Source organism: Pipra filicauda, unplaced genomic scaffold (assembly GCF_003945595.2).
Source record: "Pipra filicauda isolate LSUMZ 115617 unplaced genomic scaffold, ASM394559v2 scaffold179_size1759329_pilon, whole genome shotgun sequence".
Taxonomy (NCBI): domain Eukaryota; kingdom Metazoa; phylum Chordata; class Aves; order Passeriformes; family Pipridae; genus Pipra; species Pipra filicauda.
This window is the reverse complement of record NW_024104286.1, coordinates 371,404-396,192: the sequence shown is the minus strand read 5'-3', so window position 1 is coordinate 396,192 and position 24,789 is coordinate 371,404. Positions and strand designations below refer to the sequence as shown.

Genomic DNA, 24,789 nt, shown 5'->3' with positions numbered 1-24,789 from the left:
AGCTTTTAAGAGAACTGGCTCACAAAGCATTATCCTTCAAAGGCACATAATAACGCAAGGCAGAAAAAGCATATTTTAGCAGATCCATCTTGTGTGTCACAGCAAATCCAGAAATTGTTTTGGAGAATGCTTTAGCCACCAGTTAAATGCAGTGAAGGGCCCAGTGTGAGACTGCCAGCAACAGGGAATTGCTGGAAGAGCAGGGGATTAAGCCTGCCCTCTCTTGCTCCTTAAATCTTCTGCTCCATGCTGGCTCTTGCCAGGCGCAGTGCGTAAGTCGCTCCAGCTGATCCACTTACTGACCATTTGGCATCGTAAAACCAAGACGCTGGCCCTCTGCACTTGGGACAGGTTGTCTGGTACTACAGTAGGAGGAATGAATGAATTTTAGGGACTGGTGTCTCTCTCTTATGAGGAAAGCCTGAGGGAGCTAGGCCTGTTTAGCCTGGAGAAGTCTGGAAGAGGACCTCACCAATCCGCATAAGTGTTTGAAGGGAGGGTGCCAAGAGGCTGGAGCTGGGCTCTGCTCAGTGGTGCTGAGCAATGGGACAGGAGGACATGGGCAAAAACTGATGCACAGGAAGTTCCTACTGAACAAGAGGAAGAACTTCTTTACTGTGCAGTGACCGAGCACTGGAAACAGATTGTCCAGAGAGCTTGTAGGGTCTCCCTCACTGGAGATACTCAGGAACCGTCTGGACACAATCTTGTGAGATGTGCTCTGGGATGACTCTGCTTAACAGGGAGGTTGTAGTACATGCCTCACTGTGGTCTCTCCCAACCTGCCCCATCCCGGGATTCCGTGGGCACGGGATCCAAGCCCGCCCCGTCCTGCCCCATCCCGGGATTCCGTGGGCACGGGATCCAAGCCCGCCCCGCCCTGCCCCATCCCGGGATTCCGTGGGCACGGGATGCACGCCTGTCCTGCCCCATCCCGGGATTCCGTGGGCACGGGATGCACGCCTGTCCTGCCCCATCCCGGGATTCCGTGGGCACGGGATGCACGCCTGTCCTGCCCCATCCCGGGATTCCGTGGGCACGGGATGCACGCCTGTCCTGCCCCATCCCGGGATTCCGTGAGTACGGGATCCGCGCCTGTCCTGCCCCATCCCGGGATTCCGTGGGTACGGGATCCAAACCCGCCCCGCCCCTCACGAGTGCCGGGGCGGGGCGCGCGGTGGGTAGCCAATGGTGTGCCGGCGCTCCGCCGTGACGTCACTCCCCTGTTACATAAGGGCGGGCCCCGCGCGCGCCCCCCCCGGTGGCGGCTGGGCCGCGCCGCCCGGCCGGGGATGAGGGAGCGCGGCCGTCGGCGCGGCGGGGCCGTGGGGGCCATGGCCGACGGCAACGCGGACTGGATGGGCTCCCTGCCCGCGGCGCTGCGCGCCCTCCCGCTCTCCAACCTCGCCATCCCGGGTAGGGCGGTCGGGCAGGTGTTCGGGGGCCGGGTGCTGGCGCTGGGGGGGAGGCGCCTGTCGGCCGCGGCGTCGCGTCCCTGGTAGGGGAGCGCTCGGGGTGAGAGAATCCCTGTCCATTGCAGCAAGGGAAGGAGGGCTTAACCTAACGTCAATATAGCCGGGAGAAGCGAACCCATTGACCTGCTGTTTTGACTGGCTTTAAAAAAGGTAGCTGTGGCCTCTGGAGGTCCTCCTTAAGGTTTTTCAGGTTGTTTAAGTAAGGCTGGAATCAAGTCGGGAAGAAGGTTGGTTTGCGTTGACCCGAGCAACTGGAGGTTCAGCAAATGGACGTGTTCAAGGTCTGCTGGGACAGGGCTTTGAGCCACCTGCTCTAGCGGAAGGTATCCCTGCCCATAGCAGGGGGCTTGGAACTAGATGATCTTTAAGGTCCCCTCCACCCCAGGCCATTCTATGATATCTCTTCTATAGCAGAATCTAAGCATGACTTGTTAGGGGGGAAAAATGAAATATCCTAATGTATGGTCTTACATGAGAGACACTAAAATACTGTAATGACTTTTAAAATTTTCCCCCTAAAATTTTCTGTATAAACTTAAAATATCTAACACCTGGCTCCTGTGCAGAGCTTCTAGTTTAATTTATTAAAATTGGCAAGAGTAAGCCTCATCACTTCTGGTTTGCAGATAGATAAACGAGTACAACAACAGATGACCTGAAACTTACGTAGGAAGAAGCTGACTTTCCATCTGTAAATGGCAAAAAATACTATTACTTGTAGATGTCAGTAGGGAAGATTCTAGGGGTGGCTACAGTGTCAGCTCATTCTGATACTCGATGTTAGACTGGTAGAGGCTTGGTTTTCATCTTAGTGCTTTAGCTTGAAAAACACTTTGGATGTGTGTTATATTATAGATAGTCTCAAGCTGTGCCTTGGACATTAGGAGGAATTTCTGCACAGGAAGGGTGATTAAATATTGGAACAGGCTGCACAGGGTGGTGTTGGAGTCACCATCCCTGGATGTGTTCAAGAAATGACTGGACGTGGCACTTGCTGCCATGGTCTAGTTAACATGGTGGTGTTTGGTCAAAATTTGGACTGGACGATGTCAGAGGTCTTTTCCAACCGAATTGATTCTATATAGCAGATTTTTGGAGATGCTTCCCTAGAAACAGAGTAACTTTTTGTGTCAGCAGGAATAACCTTTCCCCTTCATGAAGCAAGTAGAGCAAGAGGCTGTGCACCTCCTGTGAGGTACCACAGCACTCACTGCTGTTATCTGAAGCAGAACAGCAGAAATGCCAAGTTTCAGTCAAAAATGGCACCCTTTCCTACCCTGACAGTAGCAAAAACGTTTTATGTGACCCTGCTCAACAGAAGTGGGAGAGAAAGGAAGTTGAATGTTCATATAAAATTCAAGTGTCAGCAGATTTTGGAAGTTCTAGCAAAGAAATTCTTCTCTGTTTTAGTGAACTGTAATAAATCAAATTCCTGTTGCTGTAGCCACTGAAAGGCTACACACTGAGCAGAATGTTGTGATTGCATTAGGGTGCATTGCTGCTGTCTGTCCCTTGCAAACATCATGCAAACAGTATTGCAGCAGAGAAACCAAAGAAATGAGTTCTTGTTTCAGTAATGCCATGATGCTTTTAAAATGAGTAGTGGGGTTTTTTGAAAATGCTTACAACATATCTTTGTTTATGGTCAAGGTTGGTGTATCTTCCCACCCCTTTCCTGTATATACGTTATATAACCTGTAAGCAGGCAAAAGACATTTTGGGAAGATGTTTTGGAAAATTTTTTTAATATTATTTTAGTCAAATGATTATTTTGCTGAGGTGGATTTTTGGTGTGGTGCTTGACAAAGCAACCTTCTTGAGAGCCAGGGTGGTGTGCAAGTAGTGTGCAAGGAAAGGACTGTATAATACAGGTTGCAGTTGAGGCATCTATTTACAGATGCTGAATAGCAATGGAGACCAGTGTTACCTTCAAAAGGGAGATGAAAGGTAGGCTTCAGGTTGAATGAGAAGCATTTTTGTTTGTGCTTAATGCCTGTGTGGCCTGCTTTTGTCCATCTCTTGATGCATTTGTGTTTCTCCCCTGGAATGATGGACTCAACTGGTTTTGGTGTGGGGATTTTGTTTGTTTGTTTGTTTGTTTTCCCCTCCCTGCTCCCAGTCACTCTTTGTACATAGGAGCAGAGATAGAGCTCTAGGAGTGGAAACCCTAAAACCTGTTTTAACTTGAAATAAAGTCAGCATTAAAAATCATGACACTCTTTTATACTTTTTGCACTTAGAAGAACTGCAGCATTCAAAGAATAACGTTCTACTTTTTTTTTTTTAGAAAAGGACAAAATTATGGTATAATGAGGCTATTTGAAGTGAAAGAATTTATAGTATACACAGTAAAGTAACAGCTTAGATTTAATTTATGGTGTGATATTTTAAGTGGCAAAGTCTTAAGTCTCTTGTATGATGCTCAGGAGATCTTCATAGAGTTCTGCTGTTTATTTGTTGCAAAGCTTTCGCTTTTGGAGCTGCTTGTTTTCACTGGCTTTAGAAAAGGTAGTTGTGACTCCTGGGGGTCCTTTTCAAGCTACATTATTCTGGGATTCCGTGAGCTATTAAATATGGTGTGAAACGTGTTACCTGAGGGCAGAGAAGGTCATTCTTTGCTCAGCCCTTAGAACCAACGGGTAGCAAATGATGTTGAAGATGGGTACCTCATAATGTATACAGTGTGTTTACATGCTTATTTAACTCTGTGCTCAAAATGGAGAGAGAATTTGAAAAATTCAAGGTCATTCTCTAAAGTTGGTGTCATCTGTTCCCACATTTGGGCTTTTCTGTTATTTCTTTTAGATAAAAACTAAACAAAATGTTACACTAGTGTAGTCTCATCCCAGGAATGTGTGATGTCATGAGAGGGGGGATCTTTTGCAATAAGAAATTGCCAAATATCAAGTAACTAAAATGTCATCAGCTTACAACCATACAATATAGTCAACAAAAATAACCACCCTCAACAAGTGGTGACCCTGTGTGAAAGTCCAGAGGGTTTTCTCTTAATTATATTCCACTAATCCTCTTTGAATGTGAGTTTAAAAATGAACTCTTAAACATTTTGATTGTGGATGTGACCGTTGGCAGGGTATTTGTATGGTATTTGTTTAATCTCAAGCTGGTTTACTTTAAAGAATTTTATGAAATCATGTACAACTGTGATACTTATTACTTTCCTTGATCATCTGTTGATCTGCATCAGCTATTTTTCTTATTTATTCTTTGAGAAATGGAACACAAGAAGAATCTGGAGCGCTCTCACTGATCTGCTTTTGAAGTAAATCAGCTATCCTTGCTTGTAGTTGCATGCTGATAGTTCATTGCACTGTGGTTTGTACAGTTTGTACTGATTCATTTTAACTACTGCAGAAATTCTTAAGCAAGTGTCTTGATTAACTAGGTGCTAGAGTCTCAAGTCTCTCTGCATCTGGATGTGCAGCACCATTCTCCTGTTTCATCAAGCTTTTACAGATGAAACACTGTGTCAAGGTCCACGTTGTGAGGTCACGATAAGCTTGTACCTGTTGGTTTGAGACAACAGGGCAGTCTAGTGGATGTTCAGTGCCAACCATCAGTGTTTGCTTATTGAGCATTTTATCAGTCCAGCCTCCAAGGAGCTGGATGAATGCGATGAGCAGAAGAGCAGGCAATTCGGTTTTCCTTTGGGTGTTGGTAATAATGCATTTACTTAATTCTTATTCCAGCTTTGAATATTTAAGAGCTGTGATGTAACAGATAGGTATACAGTTTTGCATCAACCCGTATCCCCTGACTGGTTCCCAGCTTTGGGCAGGATGGTTAGCTGTGAATTTCCCCTGTGCTGATTCTCTTTCTTTGTCTTCCAGAGAAAGCTTATGATGACTTAGCTAGGGATCCACTGCTCCTTGCAGGAACCTCCAGAACAGTTATGGGTGCCCTTTCATAAATATAAGTAAGGTAATAAAAAATGTGTTCTGCCCCCTGCCTTCCCTCCTCTTCCCCTTCAAGTACAAATGAGTGTGTTCAGCAAGCTAACCTGATGGGAATGTCTTCTGTGGTGATGATGGTTTAGAGGGATTTTAGAGGGTTTGAGTTTTTGTGTTGTTTGTGTTTTGTTTGGTGGTTTGTTGTTTTGTTTTGTTTTTTTGGTTTGGTTTGGGTTTGGGTTTTTTTGAGAAGTGGTTTCTGCCAGAAAAGCTTCTTGCAACAGCTGCTCATGGAATTGGGCAAGCCCCAGTGTGGGTGCTGGAGCATGTGGGTGTCCCAAGGGAACATGAAGGTAGCTTGATGTGTCATGGTGCTGCAGATGTAGAAAGGAAAGAACAACAGGTTGAATGGCTGTATGTAGAATATATGGGTGATTATATTTTCTTTCACATAGTTTGGGTGAATGTAGAATATATGGGTGATTATATTTTCTTTCACATAGTTTGGGTGAAACACATGCTATTAGTAAAAATTAAGCTTAGTTGGGGAACAATTAATTTGAATCTGAACTTTTTGATTGGTTTGATTGGTGTCACTGGAGAAGAGAGCTGAAAAATGGAAAATTTCATTTTTAAAACTTTGAAATGTAAATTTTTGTGTTGTAGGTCAAATTCTGTACATCTAAGGCTGATTTGAAACAGTAAGGAAATTTTTGCCACCAAAAGCCAGTTTTTCACATGCTGGTACACCTAGAACTGAGCATCATGCTCAGCAGGGTGCTCTGCTGGTGTGGAATGTTCTGGCTGGGCAAGCTGCCTCTCCAGGGAGAGGGGGGCAGCTCTTCACCTGCAGCTTCTGATCGTGCACAGAGCCTCTTCTGTCATCTTCTAGTGATACCAGCTGGTGTGTTCTTGCTTCCTCAGAAACCATGTGGAAGGCTGGCCAGGATCTCATTTCTAAGTCACGCAGAGCAGTTGGAATGTGGAGCTATTCCTGTCAGCATTAGGTTGGATGATGGGTAAGGAGTTTCCTGTGGGATGCTGGGTGGCAGGTAGCTAGAGCTGACAGAAAAGATGAGTTTTACAGTTCCAGAAGCATTTTTTTTTTTTAGCAGAAAATCATATTGGCTTGAATATGGCTAAAACAAGACCATGTCTGAGACTTGAAATACTTAAGTGTCTTTGACTGTTCACTGATCTCTGAGGGGAGGTGGCTCTTCTAAAATAGTAAGTCTTTGCTTGCTGCTCCAAATTACAGCACTAGTCGTGCTGCCTAATTCCCCACTATGACACATACACTCTTAACTTTCTAACCAACTTTGAATACAATAACTTCCTATAGTTTGTTCATGGTAGTGTCAGTATGACTGTGGCCAAAACTTTCACTACTATAACATGCCACTGTTTCTGCCCTTCTATGGGAAGCTCACTCCAAAAGCCTGAGTAAGAAGCCTCCTGGTTTTGATCTAAATGATCAAAGTACTAGGAAATGATCATCCCTGGAAAACAAAGCTTTACACATACAGCTAGTAGGCAGTCATAATGAGGAGCAGTCCTGCTGGCCAAGCCCATAGTTAAGTTAAAGGAGGTGATACAAGGCATGGAGGGGTGTTTCCTGTGGTGACAAGCTGCTGTGGGTGACTGAGTGGTGCCGTAGCATGACTGCTGGGTGCTTGTTGTCCTCATGTGTCAGGCACATGGGGAATGCCATGGGAAAGCTGGTGAGGCCTTGTGCTTCTGCCCAGGAGTGTCATCTCCCACCCAGCAACTGGCCAGCTCTGCTATCCTGGCAGCACGAGTGTTCACCAAGAGCACGATGAGCTGCCTGCGTCTGACTTGGCCAAGCAGAACTGACATGGTTCTGAAAAGAAGCAGCAGCACTGTCCAATTAAGAGCTGGTCACTAGGCTCTGACTACATCTGATGGTTTTTTCTCTTTGCCTGTGTGACCCTGAGGTGAGCTGCTGAACTTGCTAATGCTGTGGTTTTCTTCTTTGTTCATGGGCTGGTGTGTGCTCTGGATGCATGAGCTGAGAGGAGTGGTGGTGAGCTTGAGGCTCCTCCCAAACAGTATTCCTTTGGAGTTCTAATTAAAAGGATCACTGAATCAGCTGAGCTGGCCATCTGTTGGGTTAAAGCTCAAAGGGAAGAAATGTAAGATTTGTTCTGGTGCACCAAGCTCTGTTTTCCTTCCCAATTTAGTTGGCACGTAGCAATGAATCAGGTAGTAACCATTAGAAGAAAGCATCTGTTTAAGTATGGTGATGTTGGGTACAATTTGTAAATACAGAATTTTCAGGATGAACTTTTTCTGAAAGGAAAAGCTGTTTTATTACCTTGGTAGTCTACTTGATTGTAACAGCGAATCTCAAATGTTTTTAGAGAGTCTGTTAAATTATCGGGAATGTTACACTGATGAGAATATTTGGTGGAAGATGTTGCACTATTCCTAAGTAACCAAGTATTCTTTTTGTGTGTCCCTATGTGAGGAACTGGTGTGCAGACACTGAGTCTTTGTAGAAGTTCCCCTGAAAAGCCAGTCTTAGGGTTTCTCTTTCTAAAGGACTTCTGTCATCTGTTTAGCCAAAAACAATTTTCTTGAAATGCCACAAAATTTTCTTCAGACAGGATATGAAGGTCTTAGTTTTTCCTGATTAAAAAAAAAAAATCTTCTTTTCCTTACTAAGATCTGTTCCCTAGAGAGTGACTTGTGTGTCTGGTAAATGAGTGCAGAACATGCCAAAGTTTTACTTCAAATGGAGAAAACTAGTCATAATGTTGATATAAATGTTTGTTGCTCTCTTTCCATGTTGTGTGAAAGTTCCAGTTTGCCTGCTCTTCCAGAGAAGATGTTAAAAGAGGGAAAATTACCATATAATGAAAACAAGAAAGAATTTCACTAGAGCCTTCTCAGAAGCCCTTGATCCACACGCTTCTGAATGGTCGTCAGAAATCAGGAGTTTTGGACTCTAAACTGAAGATTTTTTTCCTTTTTGGAGCAGCTAGATACATTCAGGATTTGAAATTATAGAGATGTACTGCTGCTTTCTTGGTTTCCCAATGCAGACAGATGAGGTTGTTGATAAATGAGAAATCATTACTAAATGACCTTAAACTTCATTGCCAATAACTCCAACCAGCGCCGAAAGGATTCCTCCTGGCTGGAAAGAAAAGCAAACTACCCCGTGACATTGTGTCTAAGACAGTTTTAAGCTGTCTTTAAGCTCTCTTTATGCCCCTTTTATTGTACCCCGCTTCACCTCCCACCCTGAAAGAAGCAGTGGGAAATCAGGATAGTTCTTCCTCTATGAGAGGAAGTTTTCCTAAGAGGATTTAGTCTATACTAGGATTTGTCTTTCCTAATGAAACTGCATTAAGAATACCAAAGGATTCTTTTAGGATTGTTGAAATATAAACACTCATCTCTATAGTTTTAGATAATTATCAATAGGATGTTTGTTACTTCTGCCTTGCCTCCTTTTGCTGGGCAAGTTAATATGAACTATTTGATTTGCTTTTCATTAGTGATGAACTTTTAAGATGTTAATCTTCTGATTAGAAAATCTGGATTGTTAATGACCTGAATCCTGTGGACTTCTAGGCTTTGAGAGGCACTCTTGCTTGTCCTGTTTTTTCCCTCAGTTTTGGCACACAGGACATGTGTTTTAGAGGAACGTTTGTGGGATAGCCTTAACTTGCTGGCAATTACATCCTGTGTTTTTGAAACTTGATTACTGTGCTTCCGGCTGTCTTGGCCGTGTAATGCTTGCTATGCCGTGTCGTGTGCAGTGGTTTGTAATGTGTGGGGAATGTACTTCGTCCAGTGAGAAAAGCTTGTGCTAAGAAGTTTGGCGTCACTACAGCTGGGGGGGTTCTGTGTCCGTAAGTGACCCTCTAATGCTTTTAGGGGGCTGGAATGTTACCTTGACCTTGGTTCTTAGGCACATTTAACATACACAAGAGGTTTTCTTGCACTTTTCATCCCAGTAACATTCTTTTAATGTGAAGATGAATCCAAATTTATTCTGATCTATTTAAACTTACTGACAGTGCATTCTCCTGCCCTTCTGCTTTCACTTATTGTTTCTTGGTAAGCCAGATTATTGCAGAAAGTGTCTTTAGGTGCTGCTTCTGACTAGTCCACAGCCTTGCTACGAGGGAGACCAGCAATATGCTAGTAGACATGCTTGTACGCAAAAAAAGGGTGGTTTTGTCTTGTTTTGAAGTAGTTGGCAGTGCACAAGTATGTGATATGTTGGAAGATCTCTGCACTTCACATGCCATAGAGTCATATTTTTAACATCCCATGAAGGTAAATTTACAAGCTTGCAGAAAGACACAGGTTGGTGAGATGATGCTCATCCCTATCCCTCTTGCTGCAACAGGATATGCAGAAAGTACTATGTGGAAACAAAAGATAATATCAAATGATACAGCTAATAAGTGTTGAAATTTGATGCTTAATAACGTTCTATTGATGAGTATCACTTGTTTGAGCTACACCGTGGGTTAATCTGACCATCTGTGACTAAGTAGCAGGACAAATAGACACAACAGACTGGAAAGGTAGATTTTGCTGCAGATGTGATGATAAAAGGCTGCTTTCTAACAATTAGCAGAGAGGCTTCAATGAAAAAAGTCATCTGAACAGTGAAATACAATCTATTTAACGTACAAATTGAATTGAGAAGTGATCTGTTTAACGTACAATTAACTTGAGAAATCAGTATAAGGAGAATAAAAAGATGTTTAAAGATACAAATAAAAATTAATCCATGTTCGTAATTACTGAGATAAAATTAAGAGGACTATCCGTAATTTTAAGTCTGGCATCTAGAAGATAGCTCTTTATTCTAACTGTATCATAGCCTTTGATAGTTAAATATCTGGGCACTCGATGGGATGTGACTGCTTTCCTTGAAACTTCCAGTCTTTGTCAGATGAAAGAACTGAAACCAAAATAGAGCAGCTGTTGTCTATAAGAGCTGCCAGCTGATTAGCAGTCCGCTAATTTTTGTCTTTGAATGTGCAATCTCTTTCATGATTGAATTTAATGCCTGCTGGTTCATGCTGTGCATCTTCAGCCAGTTGGAAGCAAGTGGCAAATTATCATCACTTTGTTGCATTTTCTGTGGCTGACTTGGTTTCGGGAAGGGCTGAGCACCAGACTGATGCTGTGTCACTGGAATAGCTCAGTGAGGTTTGCAGTCTGAATGCTAATCCAGTCTTATCGACAGTAACTCAGAAAGATGTGTGCTGCACGTGCAAGAACGTGCCTTGGAGGCAGTTCTTACTGGGTTTCTGGCCTCTGTTCACCTAAAGGACAATGAAGACCACGTTTCTTGACTTTGCCTTTTGACTTTTCAAGGTGTAAGGTGGAGGTTATAAATACCTGGTTCTGTTGGTTACTTTTTTCACAGTCAAAAGGTTTAAGGAATAGCTTTATTGAATCAGTATAGGATGTTATTTATATTTGAGGTAGGTATCATCTGAAATGTCTTGCTTCAAGAATTCTTGCGGTTGTTTTTCCAAAGAAAAGTTGCCCATAATAATTTGAGGTGACACACACTGTTTATGTGGTGGGGAACGCAGATCGTGAAGGATTTTTTACATGTGAAAAAGACTTTCCTATGTACATTGCTATGAGAGTTTTGTGGCACTTGCTCTGTCCAGGAACTTCCAGCCCTGTCTTGCTGTCCTGTACAGCATCTGAGTATCTTCACACATCCTTGTGTTAGACATGAGTTGAGAATGTGGTTAGCAGCTCTTACACTGAACTGCTAACAAAATGGGACTAGCCTTCTTCATTCTTCTGGTATATGCTCTAGCCTTTGCCTTTTAAATTTTACAGAGTTGGATTGGTTTAGTTTATGCTTTTTCAAAAAGAAATCATGCTGTATCACATGTATCAGCAACTAGCCTGGTTTCTGCCATAGCTGCAGAATGGCTACACTTTGATGGAGTTCAGGAGTAGAGTGAAGGAGAGCAGGGATTATTTTGACCTCATGATACAATCGGCTTAGCATGTACTTAACATCACAGCTAAGCTATATTAAAAGGCAGTGGCTGAGCTGGTAACATATCACAGTGATCTTAAATTAAAGAAGGGCCTGGTGGATGATGTGAATCCCCACATTGCTCTTACCCCACAGCCCAACGAGCATCCAGTGCTGTTGCTTCAGTTTGGTTTTCTCTTCCTGGAGTAAAAATGTTGTGGGTCCAGGTTTGGCCTAGATATTTCTCACAGTGGTGGCTGGCCTTCTTAAATGACCACTGAAAACTAATTGAACTTGTGCTGTCGTTCCAGCCTCAGTATTGATCATAGAATGATCAGTAGAATTGATGATGCTCAATAGAATTGATGATGTTCCCCTGTCCTCCTTAGCAGGTGGTCTGCTACCAACAGGTGGTCTGCCAAAAGAAAGGCATGTTTTTCAGATGCTCCAGCTCATGTTCTGTTTGTTGGGTTTTTTTCTAGGTATGCCTGTTGACTTCATTGTAAGTGAAAGTTCCATTTCTTAGACTTTTAGCAGAGCCACGGGCAGAGAGGATCTTCTCTATCTATAGAAGCATGTCACATATAGTTTAGTTTGCTGTTAAGGAGTGCAGTTTTTAAACTATGTGTTGAAAAAGTTGCAATGTGCTTCTGGCTCATTTTCTTTCATGTTGCTCTCTAGTGCTGTAAATAGGATGTTTGTGATACTGTAGAGAGCAAATTTGCTCTTTGTGTCCTTACATGCACCTTGTATGTGGCAATTTGCAAAGGAAAGGCTTTTGTAGCTGTCAAGTATGGGATCAGACTTAAGAAAACAAGCTGTTTCTTGATTCAGATTTGCTCAGATAACTCCAAGTTGGCAATGATATATTTGTGACCAGATAAAATTGTCATTCCTTTGTAAGTCAGATTTATCAGTCTAAGGGAGCATAATGGTGAGAGTGACTCCTATAGACAGATCTCTAGACTGCTGCACTGTCTTAGTTAGAATAAAAAGAAAATATTTCTTATGTCATTATTCCAGAAAGTCAAACAATTTTCTACATTGACTTAAACAGAGGAAGAAATAAAATAGATAGAATCAAGATCATAAAAAAAAAAACCAAAAACAAAAACAAACAAAAAAACCCAAACACCTTCAGAGTGAAAAACAAAAAACCCCATGATTTCTGTGTGCCAAGTGACTCATTCCAAGGCAGAAGACAAGCCCCATGTGATTGAAGTCTACTTTCTAAATATTATGGAAGCTTGAAAGACTCATTCTGCTGTATGGGAAGGTGTCTGAAACTCAAACATCTGTAAGCTACAGCTTGCTGCATGAGCCAGACCTCACATGGCTTCTTCTGAAATGTCTTCACTAAATGTTTGATCCTGTATTTTGTTTGGGGTTTGATCCTGTATTTTGTTTGGGGTTTGATCCTGTATTTTGTTTGGGGTTTGATCCTGTATTTTGTTTGGGGTTTGATCCTGTATTTTGTTTGGGGTTTGATCCTGTATTTTGTTTGGGGTTTGATCCTGTATTTTGTTTGGGGTTTGATCCTGTATTTTGTTTGGGGTTTGATCCTGTATTTTGTTTGGGGTTTGATCCTGTATTTTGTTTGGGGTTTGATCCTGTATTTTGTTTGGGGTTTGATCCTGTATTTTGTTTGGGGTTTGATCCTGTATTTTGTTTGGGGTTTGATCCTGTATTTTGTTTGGGGTTTGATCCTGTATTTTGTTTGGGGTTTGATCCTGTATTTTGTTTGGGGTTTGATCCTGTATTTTGTTTGGGGTTTGATCCTGTATTTTGTTTGGGGTTTGATCCTGTATTTTGTCTGCATGTTTGGAGGTGGGAAAGAAAATCCTCTCACTCCAAAACTGACAGCTACTTTCTGATGTAGTTTACTGTGACAGGTAGTAAATAGCTTCTTAAGATGGCATCTTTTAAAACCAGCTCTTTTGTCACTTGTTTCTAGAGGACTGAATGGAAAACCATAAGAGGCACACTTTTACAAGGCTGTGAAGAATTCATGAAGAGTTGGTCAGAACTAGTTTTAGTGGTTATCTGTAAAGCCTGAAAACTAACCTTCATGGTACCTTTTCATTGCTTTTGAACTAGTTGAAATTCATGGAGACAGAGGGCATTTAAGGTTGTTGGCAACTGATGTTTGGTTTATGCACAGTCTGTTCTTCCATCTGGATTAAAAAATGCCGACGGGATAATCCAATTGAGATCATAATCTTGTTTGTAGCTCTGACCTTGCATCACAGGGAATCCATCAGTCTTCAAGTGAGCCCTTATACACAAAAGGTTTGGGTAAAAGAGGCTATGGATGCCTCAAATTTCATGTTAAAATTGGATATGACAAGGTAGGACTTTTTAGAGTTGCAAACTGAGGTAGAGAAGGAAATTCTAGAAAAGCATAGCCCTAGAAGCAGGGACAAGAACCTTAGGCCATGCACGATTAGAAAATGCAGATGCCAGCAACATGGTGCAGGGTCCTTGTATTCCTGGGGCAGCTGGGATATGAGCTCCTTGTTACTGGTGGTGAAGATGCTTTCTCTGTACTTCAGCAAGTGGGTCTGCAGGGGGTGGGTGGGGTCTGGCTTAATGAGCAAACTCTTCCACTATGCTGAAGAGAAAGGGAAGGAGGGCTTATAGAGCTCCTATAGCGTTTTTCCTGTCTGGGGTTCACAGGGAAGGTGAGCCTGCAGCAGTTGCAGCTGCATGGCCAGAATGCTGGTGCCTGGTGTCAATGATTAGAAATCCCTGGTAAACCTCAGTCTGGTGGATCAACTTCTACCTGTCTTTGCTTTCTGCTGTTCTGGTACAGTGCAGGCTGAGATACACTGCCCTCACTCTTTGTTCTGTTACTGACTTGGCTAGGGTAGGGATATTTGATTGACTCCACAGCTGTTATTTTCAAGGAATTTTGTTGTTATTCAAGTTTGTTTCCATTTACCATTGAATTTTCAGTTGGAGGCTTTTTCTAGTAAGCAAAAATTTTATGCTAGAGGTGCAGTTTTTCTGCCAAGGTACAGATAGTGTTACAGGAGCTTTGTTGGACTGGTGATTATTTTGGCATGGACTGGTGATTTTGATTGCTGGTCGTCTTTTTTTGAGGAGTTTTCTGTTCACCGTATGTTTGGTCACTCAAAGGCACTGCCAGGTAAAAGACACGTTCGTGATCTCATTTAACATGAGCTTGGTATCTACACACACAGTAAATGTGGTGTACTCAAGGGTTCCACCTCTAAGTTCAGCCAATCATTGCCCACTGTTCAAACTACTAATCATTTATTTACTATCTTGGGGCTTGTGCAGGTGCAGATCCCTCTGTCCATCACACAAATAAAGATACCTCTTTGAAGAACTCTGCTGTATTAGGTCGTAATTGGATTTACCAGGTAGAATTAAATTGAAGTCTCAGGTTTTTACAATGAAGCTGGAAGTCTCATCGGAGATCAGTGATCTACCAGGCTCTGGGAAAGCTTTGAAGATTGATTGGTAGTTTATAAATTGAAGGAAGGTTGGAAGGAAGTTCTTCTTTACCCACTTTTGTTTGTCTTGTGGTTTTCGGAGCGCACTGAAATCGGAACTGTTTTCTTGTGTGAGCTCCCAACTGAGAACCCTATGCATAGCTCTTGTTGTAGAGTCAGGTAAAACCAAGATGTAAAGGATAGTCTGAAAGGCTCACACTTGAGCATAACTCTTCTGTGATCCTGCCATACATGTAGGACTTTGTTCAGTTTACAGAGCACATGGATATATGTGTTTTGGCAGAGTCAGTTTTTCTAAAATTAATTATTCTTGGCTTTTTTCCCCCAGGATCACATGATTCTTTCAGCTACTGGGTTGATGAGAAATCTCCTGTGGGACCAGACCAAGCCACAGCCATCAAACGTTTGGCCAGAATTTCCTTGGTTAGAAGGATCATGAAGAAATGGTCAGTGACTCAAAATCTGACTTTCAAAGAGCAGTTGGAAGGTGGGATCCGCTACTTTGATCTTCGTGTATCTTCCAAACCTGGGGAAATAGGACAAGAGATTTATTTCATACATGGCTTGTTTGGCATCAAAGTATGGGATGGGCTGAAGGAGATTAATACCTTCCTTGAGCAGCACCCCAAGGAAGTAATCTTCTTGGATTTCAATCACTTCTATGCCATGGATGACGGCCATCACCACTTCTTGATCAACAGGATCCACTCAGCATTTGAATCCAAACTTTGTGCTGTTGAATGTGTGGAATACGTGACATTACAGTACATGTGGGAGAAGAAGCACCAGGTAGGGAAAGGATGTGTAATGTTTTTCAAACCCAAAAGGTTAAGATTTTAAAAACAGAATCTGTGTGTAGTTCCCACTCAGAGGTGTTGGACCAAGGATGATGCTGATGGTCAATTTAAAGCCCACTAGGGCCTCCTTTATGTAGTGTGCATGTTTTCCTCCATTTATGTGCAGCAGGGTATCCCCTTGTCCATGATGTGACTAGTCTATGTCCTGTTCCCAAGCATGCTTGTTAAATTAAATTATATATCCTTGGAGCTTTGTGTTCCTCACAAGTGGTTTTCTCTTCTGGAAGAGCGTGTATTGCAGACTTGTGTTGGTGAGGATTTGATTAACTGTCATCTTTCTGGCTTTAATGTGACTGAGGTAGAGTACAGAATTTCTTAGCTCCTTTGCAGCCATCCAAATCTATAAAGGTGAGGTTAAATGCTTCTTCTTTCTGCTCCCATGTGTACATACAAACCAAGAATAGGGTTTCAACAGTGGCTGAATTTCAGCAGCAGCTGTAATTCTTAAACTGTAAAATACATGAGGCTTTGAGGAATTCCTCTGAGCTAATGTTGTCAGTGTTAGGGCTCAAAATGAATGTTTTGTAAATGTGGGTGTTAATAAAAAGTATTGCGTCTTTGTGCTATCCTCTTATAGAGAACCACCTTACAAGGCATAAAATATGGACTTTTGATTTGGAGAAGGTTTTACTGAAAGCAAGAAAGCTTTGGCATCTCATGCTGTAAGTGTCAGCAGAATGCCATTACACCACTCGACCCAGTACCCTTTAGCCACCTAGTAGGAGTTACTCAGAACATGGCAAGACTGCTAAAGTTCTTAACTTAAAGTACAGATACAGTATTCTTTGATGGTAAGAATCTGAAATTCTCTTAGAAATGCATTTAAGCTGAATTCTTCAAAAGACTGTTCAGTATGCTCCTGGCACCTGTCATTGTAAACTGATGACCCTTAAAGCCTGAAGCAATCCTGTTCTCATAGCTAACCAAAATGATCTGTCTCCTTTGGCAATAGTGCAGAAAATTTACTGACACTCTTGACTTGAGAGCACCTTCTTTTTGCTTGGTCCTCTTTTCACTGCTATGCTAGCTGCAACAGTACTATATGAGCATAAGCCAATGCAACATCCTGCTCAAATAAAAATATAATAATTGTGATTTTGTTTGTTTGTTTATTTTTTTTTTTTTTTTTTTTTTTTTTTTTTTTTTTTTTTTTTTTTTTTTTTTTGTTCCGTTAGGTTCTCATATTTTACCACCACCCTTTGTATCAGGAATACCCCTTCCTGTGGCCAGGTAATAAAATGCCAGCACCGTGGGCTAATACAACCAACGTGCACAAACTGCTGCAGTTCCTGGAGACCACACTTGAGGAACGAAGTCGTTATGGGACTTTTCATGTTTCTCAAGCAATCCTCACACCTCGAGTGAAAACTATTGCACGGCATCTCGTTCGTGGTCTGAAGAACACACTTGTTCATAGGTAAGGACTTGTCTTCATTTCTCAGTTCTTTACTTACCACGTTTCACGTCGAAAGAAGCACTGAGTAAGCAAGAAACCACGAGATGTTAGCTTAGGCTTGATGCTGCTTTGCTCAGTACTTGTTGCTTGTGAGAGATATTTGCAACCCTTAAAAATAAAGAATCAATGAAAATAATACAGTGACAGGGTGTGTGTATATATATATATAACTGTAAGTGGGTTGGGGGGGGCAGAGAGCTTGTGCCACAGAGGAAGATTGGCTATTTCTGCATTCGGTTTTGCATTTGTCTGTACAAATCTGTCCCAGTAATATCAGTAATGGACAGATATATGGCCTGGGGCAGTATTTTATCTTGGGTTTTTTCTTTTTTACCAAAAATTAGATTAACCATTTGACTTTAATACCACTGACTGTTGTACAATTATTTTGTCTATGAGTAAGATCATTATAAGAGGGTTTTACTTGGAGTAGCACAGAGTGCCAGTGACTCTTAATAGTGTTAACAGCATGACCAGAGTATTTCCATATGACTGAATATTATGGAATTATCACCTTGTAGCCTATTTGCTAAAAATTAGCAAAATTGTCCTGATAGGATCTGGTCTCCTGGCTCACTATTTAATATTCCGTGTTTTGATGTCACTAACAGTTTATTTTGCCATAATGATATTAAGTTTTAAATTGAGACCATCTCGTACAGATGGTCTCAACTGGTCTAATTCGATCAGGAACTGAGCTTATTTCTAAGCACTGAGATAAACACACATCTTCAGCAGCCAGTTCATGTTCCTTGTTCATTGGTCACTTCAGAGTTAATTACAGTATTACTGTTTTGAAGTTAATGTCAATGTAGCTTTTTAAAAATCCTTTCTAAAAATAGCAAATGTTGTGCTTTCACACTCACAAAAGTTGCTGATGTAAGTTGTTGACCAAGAGCAGGCCTGGTGAGAAGGACTTGGAGGGTACTGTTGGATGAGAGCCTGGACATGACCTGGCAATGTGCACTTGCAGCCCAGAAGGCCAAACACATCCTGGACTGCATCCAAAGCAGCATGGGCAGCAGGTTGAGGGTGCTGATTCTGCCCCTCTACTCCACTCATGAGATCCCACCTGGAGTGCTGTGTCCAGCTCTGGGGTCCCCAGCATGGGAAGGACATCAACCTGTTGGAGTGAGTCCATTGGGGAGGCCATGAAGATCATTAAAGGGCTGGATCACCTTTCCTGTGAGGAAACGCTAGGAGAATTGGGATTGTTCAGCCTAGAGAAGAGGATGCTCCAGGGTGACCTAATTGCAGCCTTCCAGTACCTGAAGGGAGCCTACAAGAAGGATGGAGGGAGACTTCATACAAGAGCATGTAGTGACAGAACAATGGAGAATAGCTTTAAACTGCAAGAGAATAGGTTTAGGTTAGGTATTAGGAAGAAATTTTTTACTGTGAGGGTGATGAAGCCAGAGCAGTTGTGGATGCCCCATCCCTGGGAGAGTTCACAGCTGAACTGGATGGGACTTTGAGCAACCTGGTCTAGTGTAAAGTGTCCCTCCCCGTGGCAGCAGGGTAGGAATGAGATGACCTTTAATATGCTTTCCAACCCAGGCGATTCTGTCAAGTAAGGTGGCGGTATACCCCACGGAATTTTCAGTCTGCTTCCTGTTTACGGGCATTAATCTGGCAGAACATGAGCCATCCCAGCCGGCGTTCCGGGTGTGTGCGGGCGCTCGGCGCTGGGCGGCGCTGGGGGGCCGTGAGCGGGGTCAGCGCCGGGCTGGTGCTGGGCGGTGCAGCGGCCGCGGTCTGCGGGTTACAGCCGGCATCGAACCGCGTTTCGGCTTTAAAACATCCGTGTTTTTTTTTCAAGCGACTCCTGGCACGGATCTGGGCCGTAAACCACCATTAACTGGAAGCCTGCCTTCGCTCCATCCCTGTCTTTCAGCCCTATCCTTACCCCTTGTTTGGAAGTAAACTGAAAATTTAGTAGATGCTGCCGTTTGCTAAAGCATGATTGCTCGTGTGCGTTTACACAAACTAGCTGATGTGCAAATCAGTCTTTGCATTTTATGTAGATGTCTGCCTTCTCATATGGAAATTTTGCCCTGAATATGAATATTTAAATGTTCTTGAGCTCTTGTTAAAGGAGAAACGTGCAACAGTCGCACTTAGCCAGCAGAAGTCTCATGTGTCCCTTGACAGGGGCAGTAATTATGCCTTCACTCAAGTTCTCTTTTTCTCTTGATTCTTGATAAGATTTTTAAAATTTTCCTGAAGCAGGTGTGGTAGGGTGTTTTTTAAATTTTTGTGGATGTGGTTTTTTTCTTTATCACCCTGGTAGCTAATTTGCATGTCTACCATCTTCACAAATAATGTATGGGTGCTACGGCACTAATTTAAATAATACTAATGTATTTATCCATTTGTCTAACTGCTGAAAAAACTGGTGTTTGCATGTTAAAGTGCAAAAAAGCTGGTGTAGACTCCTGGCTTGCACTGTGTCCAAGAAATTACTTGAAATTTTTCCCCATAGTAGAATTTCTAACTCCATTTAACTCAGTTCCTGACACACCTCACCTTCCTCTGGTTACAGTGATGTATAGCAGGACACTCAACTCCTATAGAGCTGACAGCCTGATTCTGGGTTTGGTTTCCCTGATCCCGTTGTTTTGGGTGGGTCTGGAAGCTGAAAGGAGTTTTGTAGAAATGCTGCCTCCAACTTTTTTCCTGCTGACTCTGAGGCAGAAATGGGCAGGGGAGCATCTCAGGCCAGATATAGCTTTGCTTTGTGCTACACTGCAGTCTGCTATGAAATTGAGCTTTTGACTTAACACGTGCTCAGGTGAAAACAAACCAGGTTGGAGAAAATTGTAGTGTAACGTTGAATACTGAAGCACAGTCTGCTCAGTGAATACAGAGTTCACAAATGTTTTGTGTGCCTGCTAATTTGGATTGATGACTGACCAGTATTTGATAGCTAATGACCATGTGCTATGTTAAGCACTCGTCTCATCAGCTGGTGGCAGTCAGGACCCAGTTACAGACATGAGATAATATATTTTGTAAACAGCATGTTGTGTTTGAAGTAAGTAGAGTAAATATAGAGAAGTGTCTCTTTTAAAGTGTCTCATTTTCTTTATTTCAATTTCTTTAGGAACCTGCCCATGATTTTGAATTGGGTGAAAGAACAGAAGCCCGGTGTTATGGGTGTTAACATAATTACCTCGGACTTTGTGGAGCTGGTTGACTTTGCTGCTACAGTTATTGCACTGAATGACCTCCTTTTAGAAGAGGATGAATCTCCATCTAAATCCTGATTGCTGTATCCTGCTTGTGCTCATCAGTGGACATCTTTGAACTATGCTCAGTGTTTTACTTATCAAGTGAAACCCATTGTAGTCTCCATTCATTTAAAAAAAAAAAGTGTCCTAGAGGAAACGTGGTTAGACATCACGTACAGCCAGGTCCCCGCTCCTGGTGATGTGTGGACCTGAGTGGAACAAAGTACTGTCTGAGTGCTGCTGCGTGTCTGTCTGTGCTAAGTGTTTGACTAAGTTATGCACACATCTGCTGCCGTCTGGTGCAGTCCCTGCCTGCCAACGAGAGGCTGGCCTCTGGAGCAGATGTACCCGATTGTGGGGCGCATCTCCCTGGTGACTGGGCTCACCGTGCCCTTGTGTGTGCATCCTGCTTGTTTCCCATCACCACGGCTCACTCCAAGGATTGCTGCTGATCCCGTAGCAGTCTGGCCAGGCTGGCTGAGATGGTATTGTCCTTGGGCCACCTGAGGCATAGCTGAGCCCAGCTGGGGGCTGCTGCTGTGTTCATTATGCTGTTTTAGACACTACCTCTGACTTACTTGAAGGGACAATATTGCCATTGTTCAGGGGGAAGCTGTTAACACTGTTAAATATCTAAACTGTCCTTTGGACCTGAGAGGTGAAGGCTTGTCCCACTCTTCCTCTTTGGAGTCCAAATGCTTCTTCTGGACCTCTTTATATTACTTTAATACTTCAGTACATTTATTGCAACCATGTTTAAGTTGTTTCTTTTTTGTTTGTGTTTTTTTTGTCATTAATTTGGAGAATATTTCTGTCTTCAGATTTTGAAGATTATAACTCGCAAGTCTGAATTCCTGTTGGGACATTTGAGAACGTACAGCACAACCTTTCTCTTTTGCTTGTTGGTTACTCGGATTTTTTCATCCTTCAGTTTTTCTTTGGGGAAAGTTTCTCACCCAGACAACCTTTCTCTGGAAGAAGGTGGGCTAAATGGGGGATTACTTGATATTCAAAGAACTGGAGTTGACAGGGACTGCATAAAGCCTAAATATTGAATCACTGTGACTTGTGATGTGACAGTGAATTTTGAAATAGGACCTGCAAGTTGTGCTTGTAGAAAGAACCACAGCTATGGGGGAGAAATTTCTCCAACCTTCACATGCTTATGACAAAGTAAGCAATAGTCATAGAAGCACAGGCAGGTGTCAGTGCTGCTTCTTTCTGTAGTCATGCTTATTTTTGTTTGTTCACAACAAGATGTGACCATGTGTGTTTGCGCCAATGCAGTCGCATTTTGGTACTTATCAGCACTTAATTCACTAGCTGATAGCAGTCCTGCAGTCTGGTTTACCTTTGTTTTTTTTTAAAAAAGATTAAGCACAAAAATGACTGATTAGCAGATGCTTCTCTGCTCAGTCATCTTTCTAAAGCAACTGTTGGTGCACTAATTATTCACTGAATATGAATTTGTATTAATCTCTAAGCTTATTTATAATAGAATGGATCATTTTTTATGGATATTTTATTCAAAAGAAAAGTGAATCTCAAGATTTATTATTTTTGTTATTGTATCCTGTGTCTGCCATCGTGGTCTGACAGCTGTGAAAAATCCCAAACCTCTTTGCTTGCTTGTCACAAACTCTAAACTTGGGACAAGTTTATCTAAAGGTTTGCAAACCTTCCATGTGAACCTTGGCTGGATTCTGAGCAGACTGTAATCTGATTTATCTGTTGTTTGCATGGTTTTCATTAGAGTTCTTTGAATTTTTTAACTGAATCCTATCTCTAAGGGAGTTGGCAGTAGGGGGCTGCCTGTCACTCAAACTGTCTTTTCTCCTTTCCTCTTGTGTTCTAGTGACAGGGGACAAGTGATAAAAATCAGTTTTTGGGAACTAAGCTCAAATTTCTAGTTTAATACTTCCTTTGAAAACCCCAGCAGAAGGTTTTTATTATTTTTTTTCTTGTTGATGAAACTGTTGGAACCTTTTTTGGAACAGCACTGTTTAGTGTGCAAATTTATTTAAAATACCTGGATTTTCCTTAGCTGTATTTTGTGATAACCTACTTTTACTTGTGGCCCTAACTGAAACTCCATGATACCATTACGTGTATGGATTTGGTTTCAGTGGTGGTGTAGCTGCAAATTGTCTTAGAGCTCAGAACTCAGAAAAACCTGGCTTGAATACTGATTAGGCAGAAATAATATGTTTGCAAGGTTTCCTGCAAAACTGGAAGACAAGGCAAGAAGATGAAGTGAATATGATGTTTGCATTTGACCCTTAATGTATTTTGTACTGTATATATCTACCTCAAAAGAGATTTATTGGACTTAACCAATACTTGTGTTGTGCATGCACAGGAATGACTGAGTCATTGGTCCTTCTGCTGTATTTATTTGGATAGAAACGGGATGGTTGCAACTCAGGGCTTTGGTTAGACATTTTTAAGTGCAAACTCAGCAGTTTCTCTAACATACTTGCTGTTAGCTCTTGCCTCTTGAAATAGATAATGGCATGTTAGGTGTTAAGAGTGTTAGCAGAGGGAGAAGAAATGTAAAACAGCTTTAGGATTAATGGTTAAGTATGTGTGTGGGGAGAACAACGTTTCTGTAAGGTTGGCCTGTCTGAAGAGTCTCATGTGTCTTTTCAGAGCAGTGCTTGATGTTGTGCTGCTAATGTGAGGAACCTGACAGTCTCAAGTAGTGAGTTGGGCTCTTGGCAGATAACACTTGTCTGTGACAGGATATCTCCCATGGATATTCTGGGCAATGTTAGTGCTGGTGTTTCAAATTGGTCCTAGGGTAGTCCTAAACCATCCTAAGCGATAGGAACTACCCTTCTTCTATTCTGTTACACAGAGCAAAGCTACCCATGTAACAGGCTTATCTCTCTGACACAACACCAAAACATATTCAGACTTCCTCATACTTTGAAAGATGGAGCTCACCTAGGCTTGAACTTTGGGCTGTGGACTCTATTTTGCAGCATTACAAAATTAAAAGGTGAGCTGGGCAGGAAGGGAGGATCAAGGAAGTAGGGCAGTAGTGGAAGGTGCCCACGTGGAAGGTGTGGCAGTGTTTGGCCCAGTTTCAGGCAGTAGAGTGGAGCAGGTCTGGCAGGTGAGTGACAGTGGCTGCAGCTCATGCTGAGACACTCAGAAAATAGTCTGACTCTGAGTGGTCTGTTCCTGAGGTCAGTGTGAGCAATTCAGACTGTGAGATCAGGGATGTGTGAGCTTGAGGAAAATAAAGATTGACATGAACACAGGAGAAAGCTGGGGGGTTTTTGCTGTTGATGTAGACATACATTTGGTGAATACAGTGTTTCAGTCTTGCTCGTATATCCCTAAAGCAGTAGGATTTACTTTTAAACAGTCTAGGTAGAAAACTCCCCCTGAAGAGTTGTTCTGACTGCTTGACTATTTGGTAGGTGCTGGGAGAGGAAAAGCCAGGAAAAGAGCAGCTGCTTGAGGCAAAGTACTTACTTGAATTGCATGTTCTTGAATAATTATTCATATGGTTTGTTATTATAGATTCAGGTTACTTATATTGTTTTATGACTGTTCTTTCTCTTCCTAATATGCAACTCAGAATGCCAAGCACACTGGTGGCATTCCTGTTCTCCTTGCACTGATTGCTGCCATGTGCAATTCAAGGGCACATTTGAGGCACAGTAGATCTCTGTGTTTATCCCTGATGGGAAGTAGTAGGGAGATAGTAGTTACATGTGTGACTGCTTAGCTTCTTACTGTGTCCTTGTAGGTGAAAACAGAAAAGGAGTCACTACTGGATTTTGCAGACTGACAATCTCTTGGCTTCTTACTTGGGAACTACTGTCCTAATACATTGAACTGTGAAACTGGGAGTTAGTGTTTTCTTCTGTTATTAAAAAAAAATAAAAATAAAATAATAATCCTACTGTTGAGTTTTATCTGAAGAACTGAAGGGATACCTGTGTGCGTGTGCTCTGCTGGGATGGTGAGGATCTTGCTGGAGACAGTGCTGGCGAGACATGTTTCAGGGGTGCTGTGGGCAGTGAGAGATGTGAGATGGGAGTCTTCTAGGGTTGCTTAGCCTGGAGAAAAGGAGGTTCAGGGGAGGCCTTATTGCTCTCTACAACTACCTGAAAGGAGGTTGTAGTGAGGTGGGGGTTGGTCTCTTCTTCCAGGTAACAACTGACAGGACAAGAGGAAATGGCCTCAAGCTGCACCAGGGGAGGTTTAGATCAGGTATTAGGAAACAGTTCTTCACAGAAAGGGTTGTAAAGCATGAGAACAGACTGAACGGGGAAGTGGTGGAGTCTCCATCTCTGGAAGAGTTCAAAAAGTGTGTGGATGTGGCACTTGAGAACATCGTTTAATACTGAGCACAGCAGTGCTGCGCTGGAC

General features: G+C 42.4%; 1 protein-coding gene across 2 annotated transcripts; it reads left to right on the top strand.

The window, feature by feature from the left end:
• Positions 1-1,284: 1,284 nt before the first annotated feature.
• On the top strand, positions 1,285-24,314 carry PLCXD2 (phosphatidylinositol specific phospholipase C X domain containing 2). 2 transcript variants are annotated; one of them, XM_027744252.2, is made up of 4 exons: positions 1,285-1,416; positions 15,189-15,649; positions 16,893-17,134; positions 20,277-24,314. In XM_027744252.2, the coding sequence occupies exons 1-4, from the start codon at positions 1,293-1,295 to the stop codon at positions 20,437-20,439; spliced, it is 990 nt and encodes a 329-aa protein (XP_027600053.1). In that variant the 5' UTR covers positions 1,285-1,292; the 3' UTR covers positions 20,440-24,314. The 2 variants fall into 2 exon arrangements, with proteins under 2 accessions (XP_027600053.1, XP_027600052.1); XM_027744251.2 differs by lacking the exon at positions 1,285-1,416 and adding an exon at positions 6,311-6,405.
• Positions 24,315-24,789: the final 475 nt, after the last annotated feature.